Genomic DNA, 20,865 nt, shown 5'->3' with positions numbered 1-20,865 from the left:
ATAAATAATGCCTTTTTCATTCATGTCACTGTCTTCACTATATATGTAATATTTGAAATATGACTTCATTTATGAGCACATTTATGCTAATATGACTGTTCATGGTATATACCAAAAATGGTTTTAAATAGCACACTGGTGATCTGCTAACAAATGCAAATATGAATTATACTCTAATATAAAATACTTTTATAAATAGTTGATATTATTTACTAATTCTGATGTATATTGAAAAACTATGTAGATTTCATTTACAATTATCTGATTATAAGTTAATGCTTGTGCCCTTCAAATCTAAATAAAATGGCACAGAGGCTGCTAAATAGCAAAGGTGATTGTGATTTTACTGAAATTAAAGGATCAGCTACAATTGTTTTGAAAGCTATATGGGAAATTGGAGCCAGGAATGTTTCTGCTGATACTGTACTAAACAAATACTCTGATAAAATAGCACTGAAAAACTACACAGAAATAGTTTAATTATAACTACTTTCACTGCTAATAGAAACCACTGACACTTTCGTCAAAGAAATAAACTTCCAAACTTCCCTGAAAAAAAATTAAGTCTACTCCCAAAACCCACAATCAGCATATATTCTCCCCTACTACAACCCTGCTGCTCACTTCCCATTTCCAGATCATTCAGAAAGTATTGGCAACCACATGCTGATATCACATGGCATCTGCCAACATCCTGGATGCTCTCCATTTGTACTTCACCTGGCTACACAGCAAAGCACGAAGGCAGTCCTAAGTGCCACTAAAGAAGACATCCTTATGGGAAAGAAAGGAGGCCCCATCTCGAAACTCATACTACTGTACTTGAAACAAAAAATAGGGCTATGTAGCACTTTAAAGACTAACAAGACGGTTTATTAGGTGATGAGCTTTCGTGGGCCAGACCCACTTCTTCACATCAAATAGTGGATCTGAGGAAGTGGGTCTGGCCCATGAAAGCTCATCACCTAATAAACCATCTTGTTAGTCTTTAAAGTGCTACATAGCCCTATTTTTTGTTTCAGCTACACCAGACTAACACAGCTACATTTCTATCACTATACTACTGTATTGACCTCTAAGGAACTTATGGTGCAATCACTCACATCTTTCTGTTGGCCTTTCTGCATGACAAAGCTCAAAAATAGAAGGTTAAGCACTGATACAGTCCCATTCCTCTCCAAGGGTATGTCTAAACTACATGGCTCCATTAGTGGAGCCATGTAGATTAGGCTGATCGGCAGAGGGAAATGAAGCCACGATTTAAATAATCACAGCTTAATTTAAATTTAAATGAGGCATACCTGCGCTGGTCGACAAAGGCTTCCTTGTCAACAGCAGTGTGTCCAGACTGCCCCGATCTGCCGACAAACACCTGATCATCAGCTGGTAGGCAGAGCGCGGCAGCCATTTAAATTTAAATGAAGCCATGATTATTTAAATCGCGGCTTCATTTCCCTCTGCTGATCAGCCTACTCTACATGGCTCCATTGATGGAGCCATGTAGTTTAGACACATCCCAACTGAACTAAAAATCGATAATAGGCAAGTGCTTTGATTCCTCAAGTGCTGTCACTTACAGAGACCTTTGGGGAGCTACTTTTTTCCTGTCCTCTTGTATATCAAAATGAGACTCCCTGGAGGATGTAAAGACCACAGATCAGTGATGGGCAATCCAAGCTAGTGAGTGAGCCGCATGAGTAGCCCTCCTTCATTTCAGTGGGTTGCAAGATTATTGTAACAAAGGCCATCTCCTGGCATAGAGTAATTTTGCTAAGTGCACTTGCACACCTAGAATTTATAATGGATGCCAGTTGAACCATAGCAGCACTTTGAGTGCACGGCTCTCACAATGTTGTCTGCAATCAGCATGCACCTCACGTCACATGCCTTTGCTTTATGTGTGCATCACTTTAGTAATATCAGTAGGAAAAAACTGACATGGACGGAAATCTGTAGAATCTGTCAACCCTGCTCATGAGCAATGGTAAACAAAACGTATCGTGCGCCACACATGTAACCCGATGGGCTGCGTGTACCCATCATAGCGCAGGTTGCCCACCACTGCCATAAACTACATGGCTCCGTCACTGAACTGCTAACAATATATTGATGACATGCAGCTGCAATCAACACCATCAGACGGATGTCACCATGTCTACAGTAGACCAGCTCATGATTGAAGAGTGGCTTGCTCACATACAATCTGGACAAAACTGAAGACATTCTGAAGAACTAGCCAGGGTCCGTATGTCCTGGCTCCTGTTTTTCAAACACATTATAACTCCCATGGTCCTGTTCAAAGCAGCAGTTAACTTAGATGATCAGTTGGCATCACTGAATAAAAAATGCCTCACTAAGAAGTTTCACCTCTTACTGCCAGATGAAGACTGTGACTCACTGTCTCTGGATCCCAAGATAGCATCAACGTTGAGGTTCCAGCTTGTGTATAATGTGTTCTTCATATTGTTCCTATGCACTCATCCTTCCACTTGCTCCTAAACTGCTGCAGTAGTTCAAGGCTTTCATCTTTATCATCAGTGTCCTCAACAGGTCTGGACTCAGCTATATCAATGACTACCTTTCCATCCACTATTCACCAAGACAACTGTGATGTTCTGAGACAACACAGTTCCTCAACACCATGGGGCAGAGGCCAGACAAATAGTTCTACAGTGAGGGGGATTGGCTGTGGAATGACCTGGCATAGGCCATTGTCTTGCTATCTTCAGGGTGTGCTGCAAGACACTTCTCTTTGACAGAACATTCTGACCATAACAAAGTTAATGGGTGAGAGGCAGAAGGAAAGAAGAAAAAGCAGTGATCTGCATACCGGGGAAGGGAGACTCTTGAAATCCCAAATCCCTTAAGGGTATGTCTGCACAGTGTTAGTTCAGAATAATGTAGTGTGCATCTACACTAAAAGCTGTTATTTTTAAATAATGTCGAGCTGGAGGACTTCTTACTCTGACTCATAGTAACCCTCATTTCATGAGGAGTAAGGGAAGTCAAAGGAATGGTGTTCTTCCTTTGACTTCCTGCTGTGTAGACAGTGCCAAAAGCCAAATTAAGCTATTTCGACTTAAGCGACTCAATTGATGTAGCTGAAGTTGTGTAGCTTAATTAAACTTTAGCCCTTCTGTGTAGACGTACCCTTAGGCACCTTGCTATGAAGACCTAATTAATCTGTTAAGTGATTAGCAATACCAAAAAAACCTAATAAAAGTGATAGATAAATTCACCATATTCCCTAAAGTTAAATCATAGTTTACAGTGCCTTTTATCTTCTATTAAATAAGACTTATAAGTATAAATATGTGGAATCATAAACTTCTTGAGTCTCTGATTTGAAACTTAAGTGGGGATAGTACAGTATGTTACAATAAAAGGTACTTAGTTCTTTATATAGTGCTTTTTATAATTAAATGTCTTTACATGTGACAGATTTTCCCTTTAAATGACCCTAGCTCCTAGAATAATTGAAAGATTTATATTCCATATTCAGGAGTCCACCGTTATTGTGTGTCTCCTTTAAAAGCACCTGGGTCAGATTTTTAAAGAGTATGGCACCCAACATCTTCCATTTTGGCACCTAAATGAAGTGGTCGCATTTTAAAATTGTTCATTACTTTTGACAACCAATGGGGCTGCTGGGTTCTGGGTAATTTTGAAAAGCTGGCCATCTAACTTACGTCTCTACACTGGAACTGAACTCTCAGAAATGCAGTTTCAAATATAAAAATAGAGCAGAGTTTGGTCAAAAGTGGGCAGTTTACAACAAGCCTTGAAAACCTTTCTCTCTAATTTCACAAGCATAATCACAGATTACCTTATGTATCAAAAACGAGAATGGTGTGACTAGGATTTACTTGGCTACAAGACTTTTGCCCTATTTTTTGCTACTTGGTGAATACTCTAGAAAGGAACAGTGCTATTAATAGAGATGCATTAAGCAGGCTGTAGTTTTGATTATTAATATTAAAGCAGGAATAAACCAAGGGTCTATTTGTTACTATTGTTACCCTTTTACTGTTAGAAGTATTTCTCCTTAAATTTAAAAGTGTAAAAAAATGTTTTGTACTAAATCAGTTTTTATAAAACTATTTATGTAATTTTTGTTTATATAAGTGTTTTAAAAATAAGTGTAAAAGCCATCACCAAATTAAATGTTCTCCATCAAAAATGTTGTGCTTATAAGAAGCACATGGGATTTATTTTTAAAAGGCAAAGTCAATATACCACATTTACTAAGAACACAATAGAAAAGCAGTTAGCATATACTCTCTCTCTCACATACACACAAACACACACACACAGTCCCACCGATTGATGTCATATTTATCAGTCCAGGTCCAGATACTTTTGGCAGCCAACCAGACTGATTACGGATAGGGAAGAGTGGTGCTTTATCGGTCTGGACCGATGGGCCAGAATTTTTGCAAGACAAAACCCCAAAATTATGGCAAAGCAGCCCCTTTTTATGATGCTATTTTTAATTAGGATTAGTAAATTTGACACCGTTATGCTGTAATTAATTACCATTTGATGAATGTTTGGGTTTTTTTTTATATTACAGCTACTTTGTCTTAAATTGATAGGCGCTTACTTTATTTTTTAGAGTTATTAATTTGCTCTTTATTTGTATTTTAATAGGGGTGCACTGCAATTTTTTGGTGCCTTTATTTGTTGTGGGCTTTTTTTTAGAACATTTGGTTTGGTGATGGCCTTTACACTTATTTTTTAATGCACATTTTTATTCTTCACTTATACAAACAAAAAATATATAATTGCTTTTGTAAAATCGGTTCCAGTACAAAAACACTTTTATACTTTAGTTAAAAAAAAGACAATTCTAACAGTAAAAGGGAGAAAATCCTGACAAATAGTCTCTTTTGGTACTTTCCTACTTTAACTTTAATAACAACCAGAAAAAGTCTGCTTAATGTATCTTTATCAATAGCACAAGACTGTTCCTTTCTGCATGTCAGAAAGGATGGCTGGTAAGGTACACTGGAGCCTGTTACATTGCATAAAGATATACTTTAGCTACATGCCTACAGAGAAAAGTAAGAAGTTACTTCTGCAGTTCAGTTCACAAATAAAAGTTACAAGAAAAGCCCATACAGAACTCAGAAAATGTGAAAAAATAAAAGGGACAGGAGCCCAAATGTAAAATCAGTTTTCAATCAGGTTCAAACAGAAAATTTGTAATGTATAAGATGTTGATAGTAAAGTTCTCCCTGTGCTTGTTAAATCATTGTGTAGGTGGGATGGAGATTACTGAGACAGACAAACTGCTGAGCTGACCATCATTGAGGGTGAAATACTCATCTTGCGGAACAGAGTGCGTACACTATGGCTACGTCTAGACTGGCAAGTTTTTCCGCAAAAGTAGCTGCTTTCTACACTGGACACTTGAATTTCCGCAAGAACACTGATGATTGTCAGTGTTCTTGCGAAAATACTATGCTGCTCCCATTCAGGCCAGTGTAAGAGGGCCAGTGTAGACAATGCGGTATTGTTTTGCGCAAAAAAGCCCCGATCGTGAAAATGGCGATCGGGGCTTTCTTGCGCAAAACCGTGTCTAGATTGGCATGGATGCTTTCTGCAAAAAGTGCTTTTGCAGAAAAGCGTACGTGCCAATCTAGATGCTCTTTTCCACAAATACTTTTAACAGAAAAACTTTTCCGTTAAAAGTATTTGCGGAAAATCATGCCAGTCTAGATGTTGCCTATGAGTCTTGAAGGACATGATAAGCCACCCTTCCATATCTACCGGAATGGGGGGGAATTTGGATTCTCAGACTGAGCCTGTCCCACTTGCTGCTATTGCCGAAGTTCAGCCGTTTTGGGTTTGTTCCAAGGCTATCCTTTTCCCCACCCTTATGAAGTGTGCTGGATCTCGTAGAATGCTGGGGCCTTGCTAATTGCTTAGTTTTGTTTGATGGCCAGAAGGGATTTTTCCCATATAGCAACACAGGCAAAAGCTCATGTGGGTATCTTCCATCTGGCATCAAAAAAAAGTGCAGCTCTGGTGTTTACAATGCTACATTTACATCTGTTGCAACTATGGTGGGTTCCAATGTGGTGGTGATGGTGGTAGGTTTTTAAAAAAGGGTTTGACGTAATCCAATGGACTTCTTGGGCCTGGACCCCAAACACAACATCATATGGTGAGGATGTTGTCCACTTCTCTGTCTTGTGTACCAAGGGATTCACCACATCTCATCTTTCCACTTTTGGTGAGGATGAGGGGAATGAGTTGGAACTCTGGCTTTCTGCCAGGAACCTTGGATATGTAGAATGGCCCCTGCCCATCATCAGGTTTGTAGAAAATTTGTCAATTTGTGCCCAGTTGTATTCCAGACTAGAACAATCCTGCCGGATAGGTCCAACAGTGGTTCCTCATTGGTTAATAGTTTAATAAAGTGGCTGCAGCCACGTTTAACCACGTGCTGGTGTGTGTCTCATTGTTTCTGTTTCTGCCTCAAAGTATTCCAGTGCAGAGAGGTAGCACAAGACCTAAACATCATTTGTGAATTTGATACTCCATTCCATAGCTTTATCAATGCAGCTCAGACCTAACCAAAATCGGATACTAGTCCAGGGCTTCCCTAAATCAAACAACATTTACAGTGATTTTGCAAGAAAGCAATTTTCCACTGTAGACTAGATTGAATTTATTTCACTTTTGACTTTCCAAACTTCTTATACGTTGTTTTTAAAATCTAAAATGGTTTCTAAAATCTAGAATGAAGCATACTACTTCTGTTATAGGACAGCTACTATTTGCACAAGATAGATGCAAGACTAGATGAGCCACTTTCCAGGTGGACAGTTTGAATTCAGGCTTATTATGAAATCACATTCGTTGCTATCGGGATATCATTTTGTCGTTTTTATCTTTTCATATAGCAGCAGCACCTTTTGGTGAGTGGCTAAATAATTTAGCCACAGGAGAATACATTCTTAAAGTACAGCATTGTAAATTTTTCTTTACACTAATAAAGACACTATCTGAATTCAGACACAATCCACACAGTCTGAAAGTCTCACCTTTGCATAAAACACTGAACCATTCTTACTGAGCATACTCATAAGGATGTCACTTCAAGTTTGGTATCTGAGTTGCTATTAATAAATCATGCCAGGTTCAAAGGCTAACCTCTTGCAGAAAGAGCGACTTAGGTAATTTGACTTGCCTTTCTCCCCAGTGGTAATAATATCAGTGCCAAGCATGCTTGCATAACAATGGTTCCGTCATGTGTTTCATGCAAGGGAAGGCAGGATTATCACATATATTTTGAATGGATGGGAATAGGGATAGGGAAGGGAGAAATTTATGCCCTAAAATACCTGCATGCTGTCCAAGGTGTTCTGGGTGAAGTGCAAAGCAATAAATTCCAAACAAGACACAGTAAAACAAAGAGATGTGAAATAAATAAAGAAATAAAATACAGTTTTGAACACATTTTTATGTTTCAGACCAAAATATATTGAAACCGTTACACCACATGTAAAACATGCATTAATGCAAATCACGCAGTAAATTTTAGAAATCAGAAATCAATATTGCTGCTGATCTTGAATCTCATAGGGCAGATTAAAGAAACACAATGGTAAAATGAATAGGCTTAGTGAAACATAAAACAAAAGGCCAAGAAATTTTTTTTGATGTGGTTATGCAAATTAGAGGTCACAGACTAATCAGGTAAACAGGATTTTTAATTGACTTCCAAGGTAAATATGTATTATAATAGGTATGCTTTATTTCAACTTACTTCCCCTTGTCTCATATACTTTCCAGAAGGTACTCCATTATCTTTTAAAAAAATCAATTTTAATATATATGATAATGCAAGTCTATGAGTAATTTTTTTCCTGTGGAGAAATACACTTTTCAAGGAAATAATGCATAAATAAACAAAACAGAATTTCCTATAGATGATCACTGCACCAAAAAGTTCAATCTTCCATCAACATATGGGGAGGTAGGATCATGGATGAAAGATAAGGTTGCACAGAAGAAAAGGGAGGACTAGAAAATATTTATTTTAAAAAATAGTGCCAAGACATTCTTTACCAAATGAAACATGGACAAAGTAATAGCTGCAGCCAACCTATTTATGGGTATCATCTTTCTGATGCATGTATATATTATTAAGTGGTTATTAATTCATAGTGACTTGTATGGTATTTGACTCAGGCAGAAAGTTCATCACTGATAATCTATTATGTATGAAATAGAAATGGATAATACAAAGAAATTTGACTGCATTTAGCATGACATTTTGCAATTTCACATATGCTGTTTTATATATTCTACCCATCTATGGCAGGGTACTACTGAGGAAGCCCTTACGCAGCTCCTGCCACTCCAGGCCCAATCAGCCGATTGTGGCTGGGTGAACATTCCAGTGTTTGCCTGGTAACTGACCACACCTGCCACTGTATTAGCAGGTGCTAAAAGGCTTGAAGTAAGTGACAGAAAAGAGGACCAGAGCCCAAGAAAGAAAGGCCAGCCCAGGCAAAAGGCTTCTAATCTCTTGCTGGCCGAGCCTGTGATAGGCCAAGCAGTTGTACAGCCTGTATAAAATTGAAAACTGGTGGTGGGAAACTGATCACAAACAAAGGCTAAAGTATCCCTGATTCATTGAGGAGAGAGACCAGAATATGGAGGAAGACAATGGGTGCCACATCACACAAGTGCTACAAATAACACAAGAAGACGATTAAAAACAAAACAAAACAGAGTATGTAGTGACCAGTTCTGATTGTTAACTTATTCACAGCACCCAAGTGTATTAATAATATAAACCTCAATGGTCTTTTCACCAACACTAAGACTATGGACCAGAACCTGTAAAGTGATGAGCACCTTCCATTGCTAGAGAAGTCAGAGAGTTGAAGGCACTTAGCACTTTATTGGAGATGTTCTATACTTCCAACCATCAACCATTGCCTCCAATGAGCTTTTATTGAAGCTCTGGCAAGCTACATTTCTTCTATAGCTGGTCCCTGAGAAGTTTTTTTAAGATTTAAAAAGATTTTCCCATTCTGAATCAGTACAAAATGCCAAAACCTTAAACATTTTTGAAAACCAATAATAAAAAAATTAGTTCAAGTCAACTGAAATATTTTCTTTGGATTTTGCGTTTTTTATTAGTTTTTCAATACAACAGTTAGCTTAAATTTCAAAATAAAAAATTTGGACTATATAAAGAAATCAAAATTAGACGTTTGCTAAAATCAATCTGTTCCTGTAAACATTTTCAATTTTGACAATGTGGCATTTTTTCATGGAAAAAATGTGTTGAAATTTTTTTCAACCAGTTCTAATTTAGCTGTCTTTGATTGTCATTTACCTGGGCCAGCATAATATTATGGGTCACCTTACATTACAAATTAATCAGGCTGAGAGGTAAAAAAGGTGACCATCATGGTATCCCAGTCTCTTTCATTATTTCTTGTGAACATGTAATTTGATTGAATAAGTAATATAATGGTATTTATATTAAATTTAAGCTGTACATACAAGAAAAATGATTTCAAAGTTACTGCAAAACTGTAAGTTGCACTCAAAGTCTCCTTATGGGTCAGATACTACTCTAGATGGATTTATTAGCAAAACATTCAATAACTTCAATGGGAACTTATTCTTCATTTTGGTTTTACAGTAAGAAACAAATCCCTATATATTTTTCTGCAGTCAGTGCCTGAATCACAAGATCGTTCCTGTGGACTAATGACCAGATTGAAGGAACTGAAGATCTGAGGTGCAACCTACGGTCCCTAAGCCCAGTCAGTCATCAATCCCCAGAAAACGCCCTGTGCCCGGGTCATTATTGCTATGAGAAGTTGTTAATGAAGCAAATATAGATTTTTTTAATTCTCCCCTTTTCCTCTATTCTCCCTTTCCTCTATTCTCCCGCTCTTTAACAGCTGAAACAATGTTAAGGGATTTATAGTGAAAAGAAAAGGAACTTTTAAACATTTATTTCTGTATTTTTTCTATTGACAGGGAAGTTTTAATGGACCCAGATTGCTAATACAATCTTACCTTTACCATTAATTATTATGATCTATAACTGTCCTTAGACTCTTTTGCAACAGAATGATAGGAAATAACTAATAATACGTATAGCCCTTCTCATCCATCGATGCCAAAGCAGTATACCAAATAAAGGTATAATTATCACCATGTTATGGATAAAAAAACCTGTGTATATTTGTATATTGCAACTTGGATCAACACTCTGAGATCGATCCACCAGTGGCTGATTTAGCAGTCTAGCTAAGATCCACCAAATTGACTGCAGTTCGCCCTGTAGTCAATCCCTCTACTCTACGCAAGACAAAAAGAGTAAAGGAGGTTGATGGGAGAGTTTCTCCTGTTGATCACCACACAGTGTAGAGTCCTCAGTAAAGTGACTTAATGTCAACTCCAGCTGTATTATTCACATAGTGGAGTTGTGGAGGTTAGGCCAACTTTCTGTGTTAGCATATAAGTAGCCTGAGGAACAGAGATGTCAAGTTACAGGTGGTTAGAGAGCACAGGTTTACTGGACTCCCAATTCAGTGCTCTCGCCATTGGACCAGAATTGCATTCTCTACAGCATAAAAGAGTTAAAAAGGAAAAGGAATGTCTACTCAGGAATTACTACAGAATACTAGAAGCAATCATACTCTGGTTTCTCTTCAGATCGTATAAATCTTTCGCCTTTTACTATAAAGGGGAAGGAACAGGTATAATGGCAGCAAGAATAAACGATGACTTTCTTACCTCTAGCAACTGAACTGCACCTTCATGTTCTTTCTTGGCTTCCACCTGAGCCTTTTTTACAATTAAAAAAGGAAGAAACCAGATTATTCAGTCATGCCATATTCATTTTGTACTAGGATAAAACATAATGACAGGTTTGCCTGAATACGATACTTTTAATTCAGACTTTTTGTGTCTTACATTCAGATAAAATACAATTAAATCAAATGTAATAATCAGAGCCAGCTCTATAGGAATCTATTAACTGTTAACTCAACAAAATGGAACTGATTACTATACTGCATGTGGTTCTGAAGATCTGAACCAAAGTTTATTAAAGCCAATGAAGGATGGATCTGGCAAAATATTGAAGACACTGGAATAGTCCCATTGAAGTCAAACAACAAAACAATTCCTAAAATGCTGCAATGCAATCAGATGTTTTGTATCACTGTTATTGAGAAAGTATAACATTTAGGATTCACTTCAAATATTACATGTTTGGATTACAATTCAAATGTGCAAGAAAATGAAGGCTGTTTTGTGATCTGGTATAACATAAAATCATTAGATTTAATTTTTTTCAGTTAGTTTTGCTACATAGTTGATAAATAGCCTTTTTTTTAAAGTGCAATTTAATAAACAAAGCATTAAAATCCTACAGTTTGATGGTTCTCATCCTTTTCTATTCCACCATCATACTGAGACCACAGGATACATCCATCCCATCTAGATGGGACCCTTCATCCATAGAGCAGCGCAAAAAGGGTAAGGCTATTGTTAACAATTCCAAATAGTTCCTAGTTCGAACTAGGGTGGTAATGTAGTTAACCGGAGTTGCAAATGAAGCCCGGGATTTGAATTTCCTGAGCTTCATTTGCATGTTGCCGGGCGCCGCCATTTTTAAATATCCGCTAGTTCAGACTATGTGCCCCGCGGCTACACGCGGCATGAACTAAGTAGTTCGGACTAGGCTTCCTATTCCAAACTACCGTTACCACGAGGAGTAACGGTAGTTCGGAATAGGAAGCCTAGTCCTAACTAACTAGTTCATGCCGCGTGTAGCCGCGGGGCACGGAGTCCGAACTAGCGGACATTTAAAAATGGCGGCGCCCGGCAACATGCAAATGAAGCCTGGGAAATTCAAATCCCGGGCTTCATTTGCAACTCCGGTTGACTACATTACCACCCTAGTTCGAACTAGGGTGGCAGTGTAGACGTACCCTGTCTCCCTACAGAATACCTCACAGAAGTTGGTTTTAGTTTCTATAGTGTCTTCATAGAGGCCAGTTTAATAAAAAAAAAAAAATCTATCATAAAACTATGCTGTGGAAACCTGCAGACACAGAACTGCTCAAAAACCACCATATGCAAGAGTTGAAGTGGAAACCATCTAAAAAAATCTGTTCCTGCATGAAAGAAATATTCTAGGTATTACACTGCTCACTAATAGGAGTACCCCCATTAAAGTCAATGGAAGTAGCAGTGCGAGATTTTAATAAACCTCCATGACTACGTCTACACTGGCATGATTTTACGCAAATACTTTTAACGCAAGAGTTTTTGCGTTAAAAGTATTTGAGCAAGAGAGTGTCTACACTGGCATGTGCTTTTGTGCAAGAGATGTGCTTTTGCGTAAAAGCATCCGTGCCAGTGTAGATGCTCTCTTGCACGAGAAAGCTTCGATGGCCATTTTAGCCATCAGGCTTTCTTGTGCAAGAAATTCATGTTGCCTGTCTACAACATGCTTATGTCTTACTTGCTCAAGACGGCTTTTTCCTGAGCGGGAGCATCATAGTTCTTGCGCAAGAAGCACTGATTCCTTACATTAGCATGTCAGTGTTCTTGCACAAGAACTCCCCACCAGCGTAGACAGGTGGAAAGTTTTTGCACAAAAGCATCCACTTTTGTGCAAAATCTTACTAATGTAGACACAGTCCATCTGTGTTCCCAAGTATGTCTTCATGTCTGCTCACACTGATGCCATCTGTAAAACTGCAAGTGTAAACAAGAATGTGGGATTAAAAATCATCTGAAAGAGCAAACCTAAAAGTCCAGATCTGATTCTGGGAAAAGTTTGCCCAAGCAAAGACTCATTTCTTATTTATCTCTACAGAGCATTACAGGGTTCTATTGAAGTTTCTGAAACCAAACAAAAAATTCAATTTAAGAGCTCTGTAATACTCATGTTCATTTCTGACCCTCTGCAAAAACTGGACAAATTTGTAAATTTATGATGATGTGACAGGCATCAGGGATGCGGGAAAATGAAATAAATTATCTGTTCTTAAATAAAATGTATGGTTCATTTAAACTATCATTTAATAAAGATTCTCTTTTAAGGTAACAGATACGGCTGGCTGTGGGTAGGGTCTCCTTTAAAACAGATTTTGGATTAAGTGAAAATGAGGATGGTGGCTCTTCTGAAATATTGAAAAATATTGTCATTAAAATAAATGAAGAGAAGGATCTCTAGATAAGAAACATCTCAAATATTTAAATAATAAAATGGTTAATAATAGCTCTGACTTGAAAATAGCATTACAGGTAGAATCTCTCTAATCTGGCACACTCTGGTCTGGTAACATTCGTGGTTCGGTATGATTTTAGTTAGCCTGATGTCCACTAAACATTGGTTGTGGCCAAGTTTCCCAGAGTCCCATAAAGTTTAGTTATAGCCACCAGGCCTGGCTCTCAGTGTTCTGTGCTGTTATTTTACTCTAATTTACCCCTAAATGTCTTCTAAGAGATCAGTAAGCAGTGGAAATGTTGGTAATACTGCTAGAGAAATTGAGCTCCTGCGGTTCGGCAAATTATCTGGTTCGTCACCAGTCAGGTCCCAAAGATGCTGGACTAGAGAGGTTCAACCTATAGTTGAAAAAGCCTTTACAGATGCCATGCATCATATCTATGCTAAAATGCCAAACTGTTTATGTGTTTTTTTCAATTTGGACCTAACTGTTGTGCCTAGAAGCGTCAGGGGGTAGCTAAGTTAGTCTGTACAGGATAAACTTTAAAAACAACAAAAGGTCTGGTAGCATTTTATAGACTAACAAAACATGTAGATGTTATCATGAGCTTTTGTGGACACAGCCCACTTCTTCAGTTGACTGGAGCTTTGAGTTTAGGAAGTGCAGATCCAAAATAAATAGGGGAGAAGGAAAAAAAGAGGGGGGGAGGGGCAGGCAGGAAACAAGGAGCAGAGAATGTGAGCTTAAGACTAAATAAACTTGAAATAAATATGTGCCTTTTCTCTTTGAATTTAGTGGCAAAAACATTCCTCTGCTATTTAGCTGTCTTGTCCTTCAGGAATTAATCTTAAATAATGCTTCCAGTCCATTGCACTAGTTGAATGTCCATATATTATTTCAGTGAAAAGAAACATTTTTTTCATCAGCAGTTAATACTGATTTATCAATCAGCCAATAGCCTCATTAAAGCAAATTTTAACTAGTGCCAGTTTTTAAACTGTTGAGTTGATGTTGTTATATATAATTGCTCACCACTTCTGAATCATTGGAAAATTCGATCTCATTTTACTTCTTATACATTAAATTTATTGTTAGAAACAATTTCTCTTATGTAACTGCACTGATTTAAGTGGTCATTTTTCAGGGTTTCTGTTTTTTAAAATGCAATATGTACTGCTAACTGAAAATAGCTTTTGTTTAATTAGCTGATTTAATCAAGATGTTTCATTTGATTAAGATCTGTTTATTAAGATTAAAGACTCTGTAATTAGGATGCTTTAATTACAATTTAATTTCATACCACATTTTAAAATGGTAACCTATTACAGGTTGAACCTCTCTAGCCCAGAATGCTCCAGACCTGACTCATGCCAAACTAGAGAATTTGCCAGACCATAGGAGGTCAATATTGTCTAGCAGCATTACCAACACTTCCACTGCTTCCTGGGCTCCTAACAGACATTTAGGAATAAATTAGAGCTAAATAACTGCACAAAACATTGAGAGCCAGGACTGGTGGCTGTAAACAAACTTAATGAGGCCTTCGGAAACTTGGCCACCCATGATAAAACAACATCTAGCTAACTAAAATCACTCTGGACCATGGATGTTGCTGGACTAAAGAAGTTCAACCTGTATACATATTAATTGTAAATGGGGTTTGTAGGTTTCACAAATGGACAGCACAGAAGATAACAAATAAAGTATGCAAAATTTCAGTGCCCATAAGAATATGGTGAACTGCAGCTAAAACATTAATTTTAACATTCATGAGAGGTATCTCAGTTTATATAAAATTACTATCTGAATTTCATATATTCAGAAGGAGAAGGGAGGCAGGATTTACATTTCTCCCAACGCCCCTTGAAGGAAGACCTTTGCTCTGTTGTTGCTGCTGCACCATTGCCTGGTTGAGAGGCTGGCATCTTTAGGACCAAGATCATTTGCTGCAGGTGTGCCTGCAGCCACTATCAGGAGCAGGATTAAATCCAGAAGGCCGCCGGGGGTGGGTCATGTCAGAGAGGTGAGTCAAAGGGATCTGCCCTTTGGGGCAGTCCTTTGGAGCAGACAGAGTATGTGTTGAACTGTGGTGATGGTTTGTGCGTATGTGGGGGGTATCCCTTATTATTTTGTGCTGGAGAGAGCAGCACATCTGTTATTTGTGCGGTGGCCTATTCAGTGCCTGGTCAGAACAAGGAGGAAAGGGGAGGGTTCTCAGTGAGAGAAAGTTTCCCCTACCTGCCTATACTGAAGGTCAAGGATGCGTGGGTGTGTTGTAGACTTCTCCCCTCCCCCAGTTATATGTTACAGGCAGAGGGAGATATGGCAGTAAGATCAACACAGGCCAGCTGAGAGGAATGAGGTTTAGACAGTTATGGGCTATTCTTTGTTCCAATCCTGTTCCCAGCCTCAATGGCCTTGGAAATCTGAACAGCTGGCCATCAGGCCTGATGTGCTGTGGTTGAATGCCAGGTCAGTATCCCACAAGAAAGTTCCCATCCAGCATTCAATCCTGGATGAAGGGGCCGATCTGGCCTGTATCACTGAGACCTGGCTGGCAGTAGAGGGAGGCATTTACTTCTCCTAACTGTGCCCAGCTGGGTTCTCAGTTCAGCACCAGTCTCGACTTGATGGTTGGGGAAAGAGGTGGTGATTGTCTTTAGGGATATCATCTCACTGGCCAGAGCCCTGGTCCAACAAAGGGCTAGATTTGAATGACTGTACCTGGTGTTATGCGGCTGTAATAAGTTAGGTGTAATGGTCGTGTACTGCCCGCCTCGCTGTATGACAGATGCTCTGCTCAAGGTCACTAAGGTGGTCTCAGACATGGCATTGAGGACATCCAGGATTTTGGTCTTGGGAGCACTTTAATGTTCATGCCGAGGCTGTCCTATCTGGTCTGGCTCAAGACTTTATGGCAACCATGATGATCTTAGGACCTGCCTAAGATATAACTGCCCCCACATGTGTGGCAGGTTATATGCTCGATCTAATCTTTTGGACTAAGCAGGATAAAGATTAGGGAAGGGATGTGGTTACACTCCCTTTGTCATGGACTGATCACTACCTGGTCAAGTTTAGACTATTTATTGATCTCTCCCTCTGTAAAAGTGGGGGACTGATTAAGATGTTCTGTTCTCAGAGGCTGATGGATCCAGAAAGTTTCCTGAGATCTCTGGGGGATTGTTCGGCCATTATGACTAGTGGTCCTGTTGATGCCCTGGTTGATATATGGAATATCAAGGTAGACTGGGCAGTGGACATGATTGTTCCTAAGTGCCCATTTTGGGCTAGTCAAACCAAGTTTGCCCCGTGGTTTTCTGGAATGTTGCAGGTGGAGAAATGGGCTGTGCAACAACTGGAGCACCACTGGAGGAGAACTCGAGCCGAGTACTATCTGATCCGAACATGCCCGGGAATTAAGGTCGTCTGGGAAGGCTCTGCTCCGTGTTCCTCCACTTATGGAGATAAGTTTGACATCTACGTGCATCAGGGCCTTCTCAGCCTTTGCCCTGGGGCTATGGAATTCTCTCCCCTGGGACATTCATCTGGCACCAACGTTGGCACTGTTTCAGCACCAGGCCAAGGCCACCCTTTTCACCCATGCTTTTATCGGTGTTTAGTTGTGTATGTATGTGTCCCTCCTCTTTAAGTGTTTTAGCAGGTTTTATGTTCCCCTCCTTTGGGGTCTTGCATTTTACTCGATATATATATTTATTTATTGTGTTTTTAAAATGTTGTAACCCACCTTGAATATTTTAAATAGAGAGGTGAAGTAAAAATATTTTAAATGCAATAAAATAAAATAAATGTTTAATCATTAGATTTTAAAAAAGCACTTGGAAAAGTCTAAGTATAGTTTCTTGGCCCTTGACAAACCAGGTTCCTACAACTGTAATTTCACAGTGAAATGGTACAATTTTAGGAGACATATAGTGAAAACTCTACCTTTGGTTTATACCAAATTTAATAACTATACAGAGCGATTGTTTTTTGGATGGAAGAGGTGGATGGGAAGGTATTATGGTTATATAAACTCTTGGTGTATTTGGAAAGTTTACTCAAGATAACATTAGTTAATATAAACATGATCTTAAAAAATAATATTGCTCACTGAGATAACTACCCGAATGCAGTAATGGTCTATATTATATGCTAAGGTTATTTTGCACACTACAAAGTCAATAAATATCTTTTGAAAAATCTCTCTGAATCAACACTTAAATCAACGCCCTCCTTAAGCCAGTGGGGGATGCTCTGGTACAAGGTGTGTGTTTTTCAGATGGCTGTGTGGCTATTAAAGATCCCAGAACAGGGGTGGCCAACCTAAACCTGAAAAGGAGCGGGAATTTACCTATGCACATTGCCAAAGAGCCACAGTTATATGTCACCAGCCCTGATCATCTCCCCACCACCACTCTCAGCACATCCCACCCACTGGCAGCCTCACAGGTCAGTGCCTCCTTCTCCTTTTCCTCCTGCCCACTGTGATGGGTGCTGTCTCAGTGAAAGACACTGGAGGGGGAAGTATGGGAGTGACAGGCACAGTGGAGAGGGTAGGAAGTGGCAGAATCCTAGAGGGAAAGGGTGGAGGAAGACAACGCCTCTGACAGAGCTGGGGAGTGAACAGTGAGCACCCTCCGGCCCAGTGGAAAGTTGGCACCTGTAGCTCCAGCCCTCAATTTGGAACCTATGTAAGGAGTTGCATATTAACTTCCGAAGAGCTGCTTGTGGCTCTGGAGCCACAGGTTGGCCACCCCTGTCCCAGAACTTTAGTTCTCTGACCAAATTGAAATTATATAGTTTGTGTTCTTCAATAATACCTACATTTTCATTTATACTTCCTGTCTTCAACTGTTGCAAATTATTTTTGCACACTGTTAAACAAATGCTGTGTTCCACCCTGGAGGTAACTATTTCTAGTGGATAACATTTTATAAGCATCTTCTCTTTCCTCTGTGCTGGTGCATTTTTAAGGATTAATTAGTATTTGTAAAGTGCTTCATGATCTTCAATTAAATGGTGCTGGAATGTGATCCTTGTATGGATGCCCAGTGCTTCTAGTAACATAAAAAGAAGTAAGGAGAAAGGATTCAAGAAGAAAGACAGAGCATGGATTGACCACCTCCACCCAAGCAAAATGTACATGTTTTTCACTGTACACAAGCGAGAGACAGAACAAGCTGTCTAGTACAGAATTTAATATTTTGTCCTTCCAATCACAGAATCAGTCATCTCAGTCTGGTTAGGGAGAGCCAAAGTCTTTTAAGAAACCTCAAAGGAATCTGCAGCAATCAGTAATTTCCTGCTCACCTCACTTTATCTCCCTTTCAGTTTTCATCATGAGCTTTAATAAAGTTTGCTCCAGATTTGCAAATCCATTAAAACTTTTTATTAACAATTATGTCAAGCATAATGTACCAGTGTGACACACTGGCTATCCTAGGACCATATATAAACCAAGTACCTAACAGGGAGCTATCTCTTTAAGAGACAGTGGGCAAGAGGAGGGGTGGGGAGGGGGAGGAGTGAGTTGCGTCTGGGACATTGTTGATAGGAGGATTTAGCAATCCATAACCAGAGACTCAGAAGTTTAGTGGTAGTTTTGGAGTCTGTTCCAGTAGGTTCTGTCTCTGTTGCTGGGATCAGACTTCATGAGCAAGCCGGCAGGGCAGCTCCTTTTCTAAAGCCTTGTTCCCTGGGTGATGTGGGAGAAGCTGATCCAGAAGCAGAGAGCAGGCTGCTGTCCCTCCCTCTGCAGCACTTCACAGCAGGTAGTGATGTTAACCCTCTACCAGGGTGTGACGGCGCGTTGGGGGTCCCCCGTCTCCTGCACCCCGAAATGGCACAAACAGACTCCACCAGCCAGTGGAATTGAGGGTGGTTTATTGCTCCTCCAGGATACAGCACAGCACAGATGTAATCTGGTTACAGGAACTGGGGCTAAGAGGTCTCAGTGCTCCCCTTGAGATAGAGGAGTCCCAGCCCCCCTCCCCAGCTCCTTCTCCCCTGCTTTCCAGACAGGAACTAACTCTACCTCTCCCAGCCCTGCCCCCAGCCAGGGCAGCATTCCACCTCCCTTTGTTTCTCCCCATGGGGGGTAGGCTGGTTCAACCGGTATGGTACCTTTGCATAATAAGGTTTTCCCTGATGGGTCTTGCTCCAGACAGCAGAGGTCACCACAGCCCAGCAAGTACCCCCACTACGTCACACAGGGAACATGGGCAAATCTACTTATAGCAAGGGGAATCTGGGAGGAGAAAATAACTTCTGTTTTAGTTGCATGCTATGAATGTTGTTTTGATTTTAGCCAAACTCTTTTCGTTCACTTCTCATTGTGATCTTCAGCTCCTCTGTTCACTTTTGAGTTAGCTGAGTGGTTAATCGGTTAGCTAGAGGTGATCCACAGCAGAGGAAGAGTCTGCCTGGACTCCAGCTGTGGATCCCTACAATCAAGTGGAGAGATGATTCAGACGCAGCATATGGTGCAGATTTGAAGATCAGAGCACAAACTGAGACTTTGGTGAACTAAATCTAAGATTTTGGAATCTCTCAGTCTCTTCTTATTTTGTTTTGTGTGGAATTAACTGTTCCAATCTTGCTTTTGGTTTTCTCTATGTTTGTTGTAACTATGGAGACAGTGTCTGTGAGTTATAAAAAGGAGATTGTTTCTTCATCCTTATATTTTATAAAATTATTTAATCAAATTCATTTATTTAGTTTCTTTTTGTACTTGAATGTAGGGAGGCTGACACTGGACAATCCTTGCTGAAATTCCTTACACTGAACTCTGAGTCTCCCATTATTTTCTATGAGAGTTGAGGGATTTTCTTTATTTTAGACATTGAAGAAGGGCAGTGCAGTCTAGCCCACACAAAGGTTACATATACATTCCTGACTCCTGCACATATACACCATTATAAGCAATTCTCAACCATTTCCTATCAACATTTCAGTATCGTGGAACAGACCCGCCACTGACGTACATCCGCGCAGCTGCACTGACATTGCTGGTTGTATCTGACCCATGAAGCCCTAATCCAATTCTCAACATGACTGGAGAGACTCCTATTGTTCTGCACTGGTGCTGGATCAAACCTTAAAGGCACTGTAGAAAGCATATACCAAAGCTGATTATGAATCTGTCGCATGATAACATCTCTTTGGCAGGGATGAATAGTCATATTTCTTCTATAATAATAATAAGTCTTCTCATTAGCATCTGATAAAATATTGATTCCTAGACCATTAGGAAACATTACGACAAGTAACAGAAACCTGTACATTATCTATCACTACAAGTTTAATGAAATCTATGCAGAAAATAAATTCTTGATAAATGATCAGGGAAACCTGCATCAATAGCCAACTCCTTGCATTGCATAGGCTCGTAATAAAAATTGCTGATTAATCACTGATTTATCTGATTTTGTATCACCACAAAAGTCCGGTTTAACAATATTATGTTCCTCTTTTGGGGAATCAAAAGATTGGATAAAGACAGAGTGATGGGGGATAAAAACACATAGGGCACATCTAGACTTTCTTTCACTTTCAAAAGAAGATATGCAAATTAGGTGTGAATTTGCATATTATCTTTCCATCAGTTTTTTGAAAGAGACTTAGTTCTTTTGAG

At 39.4% G+C, this 20,865-nt stretch overlaps 1 protein-coding gene across 18 annotated transcripts in view; it reads right to left on the bottom strand.

Annotated features, from left to right (window-relative positions):
* The window catches only part of RIMBP2 (RIMS binding protein 2), a 185,512-nt gene that overhangs the window by 101,092 nt on the left and 63,555 nt on the right, over nucleotides 1-20,865 (bottom strand). For 10 of the 18 annotated variants that reach the window (XM_075898436.1, XM_075898433.1, XM_075898431.1 and 7 more), the window contains one exon: nucleotides 10,780-10,830. The exons of 3 other annotated variants lie outside the window; for them this stretch is intronic. In XM_075898436.1, the coding sequence (XP_075754551.1) occupies nucleotides 10,780-10,830 (51 nt within the window). Of the gene's footprint in view, nucleotides 1-7,352; nucleotides 7,374-10,779; nucleotides 10,831-20,865 lie in introns of all 18 variants that reach the window. 5 more of the 18 variants (XR_012895994.1, XM_075898437.1, XM_075898439.1 and 2 more) reach the window with 1 other exon arrangement.

The sequence above is a fragment of the Pelodiscus sinensis genome, chromosome 15, assembly GCF_049634645.1.
Source record: "Pelodiscus sinensis isolate JC-2024 chromosome 15, ASM4963464v1, whole genome shotgun sequence".
Taxonomy (NCBI): Eukaryota; Metazoa; Chordata; order Testudines; family Trionychidae; genus Pelodiscus; species Pelodiscus sinensis.
Note: the sequence above shows the minus strand (reverse complement) of the source record. Positions and strands in the feature narration are given on the sequence as shown.